General features: G+C 42.9%; 1 protein-coding gene across 1 annotated transcript in view; it reads right to left on the reverse strand.

Moving 5' to 3' along the window:
* The window catches only part of plcg2 (phospholipase C, gamma 2), a 59,808-nt gene that overhangs the window by 20,273 nt on the left and 26,368 nt on the right, over nucleotides 1-13,167 (reverse strand). The window contains exons 2-12 of the mRNA XM_007889266.2: nucleotides 11,335-11,487; nucleotides 9,926-10,019; nucleotides 8,927-8,974; nucleotides 7,546-7,630; nucleotides 7,069-7,161; nucleotides 6,576-6,619; nucleotides 5,863-5,935; nucleotides 5,391-5,492; nucleotides 2,328-2,446; nucleotides 1,754-1,839; nucleotides 498-618 (exon numbers count right to left, since the gene is read on the reverse strand). Coding sequence (XP_007887457.1) covers nucleotides 498-618; nucleotides 1,754-1,839; nucleotides 2,328-2,446; nucleotides 5,391-5,492; nucleotides 5,863-5,935; nucleotides 6,576-6,619; nucleotides 7,069-7,161; nucleotides 7,546-7,630; nucleotides 8,927-8,974; nucleotides 9,926-10,019; nucleotides 11,335-11,487 — 1,018 coding nt within the window. The remainder of the gene's footprint in view (nucleotides 1-497; nucleotides 619-1,753; nucleotides 1,840-2,327; nucleotides 2,447-5,390; nucleotides 5,493-5,862; nucleotides 5,936-6,575; nucleotides 6,620-7,068; nucleotides 7,162-7,545; nucleotides 7,631-8,926; nucleotides 8,975-9,925; nucleotides 10,020-11,334; nucleotides 11,488-13,167) is intronic.

Raw genomic sequence — 13,167 nt, forward strand, 5'->3', positions numbered from 1 at the left:
CCTCGCCAGAGAGGAAACCGCTTCACACCCCCACCCCACCTCCCCACTCCAAAAATATAACCACTGCTAGCAAACTGAGCTCTGCAAAGACATGATAATAAACTACAACATATCAGGATTTCACCTCTCACCCCTCCCTCCTCCTCTCCCCCCTCTGCCTCAACCCCACACCCACTCAGTAGTCACTAGGTGGTGGGAGGATGGCTTCTGCTAGCGAGGGCGGAATGTGGGGGACTCTTGTAACATGGTAAGTCCAGGTACATTTTGGGGACAATACTAAGGGGAGAGATGAGCATTGCAGGCAGACACTGGTGTGTGGGCAGGTGATAACATAGCTCCGACGTTCAGTTTCCACTACCACTTATCATTCCCCTCTGATGAACATAAAATAATGAAAGGTCCCAACGTGAAAAACGCTATACAAATGTCATTTTGTCGTTGTTATTGTTGTAGTTTGGAAGACCGACAAATAAACAGACAAAGCCATCGTAACTTACTCTGAAGAGGCAAATGCATGGGTCTTGATGGCATCCACCACATCATCAAACTTAATTTTGGACGTCAGCGTCCAACCATGATATATGATCGGTTTCATATCAGGCCCGTCCCAGCAATCCACTGAAAGGTAAGACAGGCAGAAATGTTAAATAATAATAATAATAATAATCCTTGCATTTGATATAGTGCCTTATCACGTCGTTGAGACGTCTCAAAGCTTCCCACAGAATATGCTGTAAAGTGAATTGACTGTATATTTGTGGGCGAAACTCAGCAGTCAATTGCGCACAACAGTGTCCCACAAACAGTCGTGGATTGAGCGACCAATTATTATTATTTTTTATCTTTACTATTGTTACAAATTATTATTCTTTTTCATCACAGGACCAGAAGATGGAATAAAAATAACAGATACTAAGGAACACATTTGAGATAGCCATCTAATCGCTGTTAAAGGGTATTTCCACTTTGTTTTGTTAAGAGCATCACAATCTAGATCTTTAAACAATGAGCCGGGTGTCAGACACATGCGGAAACCCAACATCGTGCTTAAGAGTATCGAAACCAGATAGGCAGTTCCACATATACATGCGACCTACAAAGCGTGACACCAACACATGGTAGCATGATGTTTGACTGACACACTGGAGGACAAAGGATTGGAGATGTTAAAAAGTTTCACGCTGAGCTGAGCATGTGTTTCACAAATGCCTGAAATGCTCACGAGCTCTGGGTGGCTGGTTTATCAGGCAACCCACGCAAATCTGGGACCAAACCATAAAGATAGGAGCTCTCCCCCCAATGCTGCAGACCGAGTGGAGCAGAAATTCATCACGACAAATGCTGTGTTTTGCACCCCCAATGTTTTCCCTACGGGGGCGGATATGTAGAACATACAATCTACAATTCTTGACTGTGCTGTGTTCCGGTAATGAGCTACCGATTATTATTAGCAACCATGCATTGCAATGTTAATTGCTCCTAATTGCTAATCCGTCAACAGGGACACTAGTTCACATCAGCCACTCGAGCAGATTTCTATACCGTCACTCCAGACTGAATATCAATCAGAAACCCAATGGTGAAATCCTTTTTATGCTTTGCAGATTGAAACAGCAATGCTGGCTCATTGGTTATATGAGACGGAATAGACGTGTTTGTCAGTGTTCGACATGAGGAGCAATCTGCAGCAGCATTTTGCCGTTCAATAACCTACACTACAGATGGAATGCTTTCTCGCGGATATTCGTCTTACGTTCAATACAGCGGCATCCCATCCTCAGACACCTAGCATACGCTTCTGTGGATGAATCACTACGAAACTGGTCTCCTACGAGGTACCTGGGAGGAAACAGCAGTCTTTGGTTATACTTCTTTTAGAAACTCAAAAATCTATTGTTTCTAACAGTCTTGTAACGGTTTCTATCTCAAACAATCACCCTTACATTTGAAACAGCACCTTATCGCGTCAAAACTTCATAGAGTGCTTCATGGCATTCTTTTGAAGTGTAGTGCCTCTGTATTTTGTAAGTGAATACGATATCCAATTTGCACACAGCAATGTCCCACAAGCAGCCATGGGAGGTTGTTGGCCAGAAAACCAGGAGAAGTTCCCTTCTCTTTTCGAATAGTGCCACGGGATAATTAAAGAAGACCTGAGCAGGCAGGTGAGACCTCAGTTTAAGGTCCCAAACAAAGAATGGCATCTCCAAACCTGACTTTCCCCAACACTGCACTGGAGTTCCAGCCTTGCCTATGGACTCAAAGTCCTGATGTGGTATTGTAACCCACATGTTCCCTTACATGGTGGAGAGAAATGAATTCCTTACGTGTTGTGTGAAGAAGATATCCAGTAATGTGACAATGGGTTATTCATATCCTGTGGATAGATCACATCGTATTTCGTGTCCCAGATTGTGTTTTCTTTGGAAAACAGGTACGTGAGGAACTGAAAAATAATGAATGAAAAGACCACACATTACATACAACAAGTCTCGACTCGTTGTGTAAAACTTGTCGTCTGAAATGGCAACGCTAGTACCAGCTTTTCTCCTTGAATCTTCTACCCTCCCCTCCTCTATTGGAGCTGTTTAGACTAATTTTACTTTTCACTGAGGTGTGGTTCCATGGGCAAAAGGGAAGGCCTGCAGCCTTACCCAACTAGCCACTATTTATGTGTGAGAAAGCCTTGGCTCTTGCCAACCTGCACCGAATATTTTCAGGAATTAGATAAGCAGGATGTGTCCCTCCAGGGAGAGAGTGTGCATTCCATTCCAATAATCTATCCAGGGATTTCTATGTGTTAGGTAGGATACATGGAATTCTCAGTTTGGTTTGGGGATTCTTAAGCACGTTGATGAGTTTCCACAGACACTCGGCTGACCCCAAAAATGTGCGAATCTCGAGAGGGAGTGTTGGCGTTTCTATCACCATCCGAGGCCCGAAATTCCACCTAGTCTCAGCCCGGAAAACCGCGTTGTCTTAACAATTTAAGACTGGGCAGGTTTTGTGGAAAATCCTTAAATTCACTCTTAATTTGGAAGCCGTGGAGTCCTGTGTAAGCAATGTGGAGAACGGCGTACTAAATGAAACGCCGCGATACTGTCCTTTGCATCACGAAGCGGGAAGACATTCCCAAAAAAAAGTCAAAGTCCGCTTTCCAAAGAGAAACGTGACGAGCACACCATGTTTCTGAACTGGCCAAAACTAGAGTAAATGAGAGCAGTGTGGTGTGTTGCTGCTGTCTGTCTGTCCTGTTACGACAGCATCCAGCTGCACTCAAGCTAAGCATCCAAAAATCTTTGAACCATAGATGGACAGATCTCCCTCCCCCATCACAAGTCAATACAGGGAAGATCTGACCTGAGATGGTCTAAAGTGTAAATATTTAATCCCTGAATCTCTGCTATAAGATTCCTTACAGAATTGCAAACCAGTTCCCCCCCCCCCACCCCACCCCACCCACCCCAGAACACAGTGAACCGGGATAAGAGCCAAGCAGTGTTCCCAAAGACAAAGCACGACATTTGCTTTTTGTTCTCAAAAGAGCAAGTTTAGTATTGAGATCTGAAATTGTAATGAGATTTCAAACGTTCCAAGAAGGTTAAATTATGTTTCTTTGCAAGAAGTGTTGCTGTGATTAAACACAATTGGGTATGCTGTGCATACAAAGGATAGCATTGGCATTCAGCTCCATTATTAAATAATTAGTGTTTTTTTTAATCTTCCTATTTTTTTCAGTACTCTTCCTCTCCCTCCTTTAGATTCCTACCATTTTCTCACTGGGCAGCCTGAGGGGTTCACTGTCCCTAAGCTTGTGCTTGGAAGTTGTCCAGAGGGCATTGGGTCAATTCGCTCTTAAATTCTCTCTCCCTCCGTCCATCACTCCCTCTGTCCCTCAAGCGCACCAGGATCCTACCCTGTGTGAAGGGCGCTATATAAACGCAAGTTGTTGTTTTTGTTAAACGAGTGCCCTCCCCGTCCTCTATATCTCCCTCTTGTGGCACACACCATATCACAAGCCATTGTGTGTGTGTGTTTGTTGGGGTAGACTAGAGAGGGATAAAAATCACAATAATAATCCTTGCACTTGATATAGAGTCTTATCAGTCTTTGAGACATCTCGGAGCGCTTCGCAGAGTATACTGTAAAGTGAATTGACTGTATATTTTATGGGCGAATCGCGGCAGCCAATTGCGCACAGCAGCGTCCCACAAACAGTCGTGATTGAACAAATTATTATCACAAGTGGCTACTCTATGGGCTGAAGGAAAGTCTTGCATACATGAACCTGATTCAATAATAAGTTAAACAAGCCTGCTTTAAGACTGTTTGCATTGGCCACAACCCTTTCTGGGTAGATGGAGCCCTGGTTTGATTTGGAACAAACACTGATATTTAATTTTTAGGCATTTTGAACCCTACCCAGCCAAGCAACTTAACACTGAATGTTACGAGCACGTTAAAGAGTGAGCGCGCGGTCCACATTTTGGAGGCAATTCCCTCTTGGTTTTAGGAGAGCGACGAGTGGGGAAAGTGCTCCCTAACGAGGGGTAGAGAGAGGGCTGCAATACTGCGGGGCATCTGCTTAATTGTTGACTTGGTATTGGAACAGTTCAGCGTGTTGTTCAGACCACATGGGCACATTGAAAGAGGCACGTGATGATTCCAATTACTTGCAGCACTATTGTGTCAAAAGTAGCAGAGACTCAAAAAATGTCAATCTGCACCATCCCCCCCACCCAATCCTCAACCCGTGGGACCAAACCACTGGGGGCAGAGTTGATTAACAGACCATCGGGCTTTATCAGTCATCTGGTCTTTTTAAGAAAAGGAGTTTTAATGAAAGGTGTGGGGAAAGAGAACAACCTTATTCCACTTCACCCTGAAGTCTGTAGGAATTTTATTTTTACTCCTAAATAAAGGAATGTGCAGTGAATGGGTGGTGGTGGGGGGGCAGGAATGTAGAGGGAACAAAGACAACACCACAAGTCCCACACTGGCGTTGGGCACGGAGCAATGTGAAGCTTTGGTCTTGCTTCACTCCTCACTGTTAAAGGAAAACACGGTAACAGGATAACAAGTGGTTGCAATTGTTGTTTCTCTCTGACAAATCGAGCCACTGTCCACAAAAGCACCCGTGGGATTTGAGTGTTGCATTGCTAAAATGCCTCAGTTATGCTACACACGTTAATGCATTGTCAGGTCTGTTAAGTGGAGGGGACTTGGAATCATCAAACCTCGACTATACCAATCGGTCTGAATTATCTCAGCCCAGGTCAGGTGTAGACCTTAATCTGATCTGAAAAGCACTTTTAAACACAGGGTCTCACGTCCATACCGCAGATAATCACGAGCATTGAATGCTGAACACGCCCCAAAACGTCACCTACCTCGTCTATATAAAAGAACGGCTCCTTTGTTTCTCTGTAGGTATCACAAATACATTTCGTCATCAGTTCCCGAACCTTCTTTATGTCACTCGCCCAGCTTTCCTTTGTCGTGAAAAAGGCAAAAGTCAGAACTTATTGAGATAATAATAACTCACAATTCACTGAAACGAAGGGGACTACCACTTCTGGATCTCCTCCCACTTAACCCCTCTTTGTCTCAGCTCCTCTCTATCCATCTTTAAGTCTTGTCTTAAAACCTTCCTCTTTACCGAGCATGTGGTCACCTGCTTTTCGTTCATTCTATTGTACAATATGTCATCTGAAATGTCTCTACTCAAGGCTGATGAGCGCTACTTTATCTAATTTTTCCTCGTAGCTCATGCCTCTAACATTGGGTAAAACCATCGTTGCTCTTCTCTGGTTTGCTTTCACCAGCGAGCTCGCCTTTGTGTACACGAGAGCACGAACTTACCTTCTGTTCAAGGAGTAGAAACCTCTGGAAATCGTGCAGATGCAAGGCGGAGGCCTCAGGCTTTTCCGTACTCCTACAAGAGGGGAAGGAGAGCTAATGATTAAGGTACTAAACAAAACAAAGGCTGTAGAAACTGCTCAGCTCCAGGGACTGCCCATATCTTGCATGCTTGAGGCTGCATTTTTACTGTGGACCCACTGATAACAGCAGTCCTGTCACTGCAGGTGAATCTGATGGGTGTCCTCAGCCCTCAACACCCTTTTTATTGTGCGAAGTTGAGAGCATGCGCACTAAGTCAGTAAGACACGTGATTTACATGCTTATTTACACGAGACATCGTACAATTACGCAACCTTTTGCTGGTATCTTCCAGCTCCCTCTGTTAATTCTGCTTTGGAGCCCCACACTGCAAAACTGACTTGTGGTTAAACGGCTTTCTTCTGCTACACGAGCATTGTTTTAAGCGCTCCGAGACACTACCCTGTGTGAAGGAAGCCATATAAATGCAAGTTGCTGCTTTTGTTGTTGTTTTCCTGATCAGCCACGAATGAAAGAACGACAGCGAGATCAAGGCATTGTTTGAGGCAAAGTCGACAGATAGCCAAGTTTGGAATCCCCCAACTTGCTCAAAAATTACGTGGGTAAAATCTTCACAATTGCAATAATTCCCCTTGCACCCACACACACACACACTGAATGAACTTTCTCCTTACCCCAGAATGAAAACAGATTCGTCCACTTTAAAGCTTTCAAGGATCTGGGGGGGGGGGAAAATACACTTGGTCGATTTTCATACTTTGAAAATTGTTCCAGCCACTTCAAACTATTTCTCATTTGTTCGATGAATAAAGTGAGCTAGAAGCAGGCATCGATATCATATAGGCTTGAAATTGCACCTTGCCTTAGCTTCTGAGACCGTTTTGTCTTCGAATGTGAAAATTCAAACCCTTAATTTGTAAATCGATTCTTGTTAAGAATTGTGGGAGGAAAAGAAGAGGCTTCAAATTAAGAGTCTTAAGAATGAACAATTTAAGATTTTTTTCCACAATTTTGCACAATTGTAACATTTAAAAAAAAAAAAAAAATGGTTCCACGGGCTGAGACTAGTTGAATTTTCAAGGGCACCAATTATGTACATATGTTTGCTTGGAGTCCAAGGTAGTGTATGAGCAATGAGAGCTTTGTACTTTTGAAGACAATACTCACCGCCTTCTGGCTATCGAACATCAGGTTCTTATAGAGCCGGTGAAATTGCTCAAAGGTGAGCTCCTCCTTGGAGTTTCCGCTCTCCTGGACACCCTGAGGTTCGTTTACAAGAGAGGTTCAAATCTTAAAACTTTCCACTGTGGAGCTTCACATACCAGCACACAGATGGCACTAACGTTTTTCCTGCCTCATTCGCGACCGGCTAAGTTATATCACTAGCAAGATGAATGTCATTAAGTAAGCTTTCCTTTAATACTTTTGATATCATAACTTACGGGCAATCCATAGTTATCCTGAGTTTTACAAAATGTATTGAGGATAACGCACAATACATAACTATTATAGCTGATTTGAGTAACTACAGCCGACTATCTAGTGAAAAATCATAGCTATTGAGGAAAGCTCACAACTTCATTTCAATACACGTCTTGTTAATTGAGAACAGATGCAATCACTGTAGTTTTAAAAGATAAATACCCCTATCTTGTCTTTGAGGAACTTGATACTGGGCACTTTGAAGTTTACTTGAGGCAGCATGATCTTGAATTCTTTGACAGAGATACTGAAATTTAAAAAAAAGGAAGAAATTTGATTAGAAGAATCTAAGAAATAGAAATAGGCTGTATTTATAAATGGGTTTCTGCAGTAACGAGTTTCATGAATGAAGACTCCACCTGGTCAACAGAAATGCATCATAATGGGACATTCGTGTGCAACATGCCGTGTTTCACTCACAGAAATACAACTTCAGAAGATGAACAATCTAAAAATTACAGCTTGTTCAGTTAGTGGTAAACATCATTCCTTCACTCTGAGAGTTGTGCGATGCTTCGTTTCACTTCCTCAAAGGGCCGTTGATGCAGACTCGGCGGGAATGTGAAAGTGGGAAATAGATAAACAATTGGCGAGAAAGGTTACGAAGGGGTCCGGAGAAAGGGCAGGCAAATGGTACTGTTACTGATCAGCCGTGACTTGATTCAATGGGCTGATTGGTCTCCTCCTGTTCCTGTACCACACTCACATTCCCACAGGAGCTTTATTAGAATCCAACCTATTTCCCGAGTGGTGACAGGAAACAATCCCTACTGTACCATTAAACGGAGAAAGGTTTATAATTAAGGAGCCTTGCAACACACTCAAAAGTATTTTTGTACTGAAAGTAGTCTTTCCTGTCTTTAATTGGCAGGCAGTTGGGTGGTAGGACTTTAATATTGGTAGTCACTCCACTATAAAAAAAATCACAGCGGCGATGAATTTTTTTGGAAACAAAAGTTCTCCTGGAGCACATTTCCCATTCGGCTGCGAAGCCTGTGTAATGGTTGAAACCTTTAAACTTTAAACTTTGGAACGGTGGCTTTATATCACGGAGCGTCACGAGAAAATGGATCAACGCAAGGCAGCAAGCCACCTCACGGGAGTGAAAGTTGCCAAGTTTGTGAACCGATTTGAAACGGTTCGCCCCTCTGGCCTTTTCTCTCCCGGTCAGTGTCAGCGATGCAAGACTTGTGACCTCTGCTCTTTGTCTCCAAGCTCGTGCCAATCACGAAGCCAGTTCCACTTGACGAACAGCAGAGGTCAGCGTCAGACATACACCAACTGGGCATTGCAGGAGCCAATCTGCACTGAATCAGTCAGAGATCTTAAAACCAGGCCTTCTGCACAACTGTTTCGTTTAACAGCTGGACACCTTACCTACACATGAGGGAAAGAAAGGGTTTCGCGGGACACGGCAGCTTTCAAATAAGTAGGCCGCGATGAAGGTGTTTTCTGAAGGAATGTGCTAATGCTGCCAGTTTGCTGCCTTTCGCACGTGGACGAGAGGGGCAGAGGTTCGGTGCAAACATTCTAGGAGTCTTACCTGTTTCTTCTGGTCTGATCCACTGAATAAAATTGCTTCCGCAACCAGCTGTGAACCAGAGAGAAGGGCAGAGTGAAACAGAGTCGCACTTACAACACAATACAATTTAACATCTGTATAGGACGACTACAAGGTGGACATTCAGAAGCCGGCAGAGCCCGAGAATAAGGCACTTGTGGTTCAATAACCTGAATGGCCAGCATACAAAACCTCAACCCCTCACCGAACCACATGCCAACTCTTCACTCCTCTTGATAGATAAAGGATTTTTATAGCGGTTTATTAATTACACCATTTCCTTGTCTCAATACACTTCACAAGTAAATAGTGGTGAGCGCACTGACATCATATGAATTTTTGCACACAACACAAACAGAGGTGAACGGTCAATTGATCTGGAGGATTGTTGGCCAAGGCCCTGGGTGTAACTCCCTTATTATTTTCAAATAGTGTCATGGGATCTTTAACGTTAAGCTGGAAGTGGGCACCTCAGTTTAATGCTTGTGTCTCATCAGAAAGACGACACCTCCGACAATGTGCGTCAGCCTGGCTCAGTTGGTAGCTTGCTCACCTCTGAGTCAGAAGGGTGTGGGTTCAAGACCCGTGTCAGGAGTTTGAACTCCTCTAAGTCTAGGTTAAGGCTCCAGTGGAATGCTGGGGGTGTAGTGCATTGGAAAGGTGCTGTCCTCCGGCTGAGATGTTAAGCCAAATATGCTTTTTCAGGTGGAGGTTGAAGATCCCATGGCATTATTCAAAAAAAAAACAAGAGTTTTTCTTGGTGACCTGTTCAGCAATTCCCCAAATTGAATATTCACCCACTATAGCGCATAATAATAATAATAATAATAATCATCCTTGCATTTGATATAGTGCCTTATCACGTCATCAACACGGCTCAAAGCACGTCACAGAACACACTGTGAAGTGAATTGACTGTGTGTTTTGTAGGCAAAACAAAGAGGTAAGTTAGCAGGTGACAGACACAGGGTTTCACTCTACCTTTCTATCATCGATGGGGTGGATGCCAGTTGAGCCTCTTTGTGCAGTAAATCCAGTCCCTTTAACCACGAGGAAGCATCGTCCTTTGTATCGGCTTTGAGAATGGAAGACATTGGGAAAATGAAACAACTTTGTTGTAATCAAATGATGATGCAACTTAGAGTATCAAGATAACCAGTGGTTGAATCACCAATCTAAATTATTCAATGCATACGACAGGAACAGTCTCAAGGTAATGTAACAGCAGACCCTTCTATAACAGAATTTTATCAACCATACAGCAGCTATATCAAGAGGCAAGCTTTATTGGAGGGTGCGTTCCATGTGCTTTTTATTAGTGGGAGATTCGCAAGCAATTTGAGTTGAGTAGTGATTGTGGTATTTCAGAGAGGACCTAATGTATCTTGATTGTGGAGTGAAAGCATTTCTGCAAGACCACGTTAAACTGCGATGTAATGAGCTGGCAAAACTGGAACACACAAACCAGTAACAGCACATCAATTATTGTATCCTTAGCTCGTTAAAATGCTAACAGCAGTTACAGACATTATAAGGAGTTTTTGTTCCACTCTGACCAGGTGAGGGAAAGCTTCACGTGCAAACGCCAGCGGGGAGCAAGTGATAAAATGACAGAATTAGAATAAAGGAGACCTTTGATGTGGAATACGGGTCTATGTACATTCTGCTTATATAAGCACAATACATTTCTCTAAGCTGGAGTTGGTGAGGTTTAAGAAGGACACGAAGGAGTGAATGAAACGGAACAAAGGATGTGATCCAATCGCATTTTTTTTCTTTAGAAGTATGATGTATCGCACCTGCGGATGGCCTGGGGAAATGGTTACAATTAATCAAACCTGAACTGTCTGTTCCATTTCCCCTTTATTTATTTATTTTTGTACTTGATTCACCCACTTTCCTTAACCACCGTCTCACTTGTGTATCTGTCTATATTACCCATTTTTACTGTAGATCTGAATCCTCTCTAAGATTCCTTTTGTGTTAAGTACAGCCTTACAACCCTTCGTCCCAGCACGCCACAATCTGTTATTCAACCACAAGTGCCTCTTTGCGCATGGAGTATGTGGTATGAACGTTAGAGAATCAGAAGAAGTTCAGTTTAAGAGGTCACTTGGCCCATGGCGTCTGTGGAAATAATAGCTCCGCACTGGAACTGTCCACTTCAATCCATTCCCCATTTCACTTTTATATCTCTGTTCTTCAACTGCTTCAATGTGCTCCACTAGACATGTTCTCTGCCTGTGAATTATTCCCAGCTTGTTATTCTCTCCAACTTCCCGACAGAAATATATCTGAAGACTTTCAACCGATAAACAACTGTAAGTAATCCGACCACATCTGATTGGAGACACAGCAATCCCATCACCAGTTTACTTTAGTGCACTCACCAGCCAAGCTTAGCGTGTTGAGGACAAACTCAGACCCATAGAATACCGTGAAGCACATATCGTCGTTGTATCGATCCTTCTGATCTTTTGAGATCTGGTCAAAATCCTTTGAGTTTTTCCCAGGGCGAACTTCTTTGATTTCTCGCAAGTCAACTGAAAATAAATGAAATATTTTTTGTAGATAACTTTAGGCACCTGTAGTACTGCCAGCTGCACTGATGTCTGAAATAACATAAATTCATAACTGGCATAGATACGCAATGAACACAAATAGGCCTAAGCAATTAATTGGCGCTTTATGCTTACTTAGTCATAGAAAGAATGATCCTAAGAGCACAAGATTGGTTTGGTACAAAGAAGACTCTTCAACCCATTTGATCTCACCCTTCCAAAATACCCACTGTCTTTCCATCACAGCATCGTTTTTTTTTCTAAATGCTCTTAGTAGAACCACCGCAAAATTGAACGTGTGTTATTATAGCAAGTGATATCACAGCACTCATCTGACAGAAACAAAATAACCCAATCAATCCAATAATTGGAATATCAAACTAATAATTTTACTATTTCATCAGGAAGCAATGAAAGTTTTATGAGAGGTACAGATAAATAATATCCATTTAATCATATGGCCTCATCCTTCTGGAATACCCAGAATGGGTCTTCGCATTGTAGCATCAAATTGTTTCTTACATGAATCCAATGTTTTGTCCTCTTATCATTTTCCTTGGTAATCCATTGCAATAGTTCAACCTATCCACTGTGCAACTTCTTCCTAGTGTCTGCCCCAAAACTGAACTTGTGTCCTCTTGTCTAAGTCTCAAGAACAAATTTAAAATCTGTGACCTGTTGACACTCAGGGCGGCGTGGGGGGAGTAGAGGGGGAGAAGGAGAAAAGCAGAACCAAACAGATTCTAAGTATAAAGTCAAAATCCCAACTATCAACAAAAAAAAAGCAGAACAGAAATATTTTTCTCATTTTAACAGAAATCGTCTATCGTTGATGGCTGTGACAGTTTATACCCGGAATAGGTTCCACTCCAGAAAAGGATCATAGTGCTTCACTTAGAGATCAGGCGATCAGCTAAATGCCCTTATCTCAGGCACTGCAGAAGTACGCTGCGCTATTTTTCAGGTTGGATGATACATTGCAAATTGTAAACTCGGGCTGAAAAATGAGACTGCCTCTGCCTGTATCAAAAGTGGGTAGTGTGCGTCTCGCTATGCATTCAGATCTGTACCCAGAGGCTCTGGGCTCATTTCAAGTCAGGTTTGACAGAAGTCCTGTGATATAGGCCTCAAGAAGAACTGCTAAAACTGAGTTTGCATGTGTAACGCATTGATAAGAAATGGACATTTGAAGCACAAGGAAGTGGTTTTGTGGCACAAGACACAACTATGAGACAGCGTACTTCCTTACAGCGTGGGGGAGTGAGAGAGGTCCTTTGCTGACCCGGAATTGTGCAAACTATAATTCACAACAAGCAGTATGACAAGCTTCGGGGTTAGCGTCTGAGAAACAAAAGTCTGTATGGTCCTTTGCCGCAAGGCATCACCTATTCAGCTGACGGTATTGTCTCCATGGTCTGGTTTGGGTTGAAGATTGAAATGAGCATTCATTCCTTCAAAGAAGTTTGAAAGGGCTACTTTTGTACTCATCTTCTAAACTTCAGTACCAGAACCCAGTCACATCTGAACTTCTTGCTCTAACACCCAGATCACAAGGAACAAATGAGATGTTTCTGATCAGATTCCTGATTATCATCAATCACATTTTTGCCACACACAACCCCTCCCTCCCATCGCAATGCTGCAGTATCTGTTGCTGTCTCA

The sequence above is a fragment of the Callorhinchus milii genome, unplaced genomic scaffold (assembly GCF_018977255.1).
Source record: "Callorhinchus milii isolate IMCB2004 unplaced genomic scaffold, IMCB_Cmil_1.0 Scaffold14, whole genome shotgun sequence".
NCBI lineage: Eukaryota > Metazoa > Chordata > Chondrichthyes > Chimaeriformes > Callorhinchidae > Callorhinchus > Callorhinchus milii.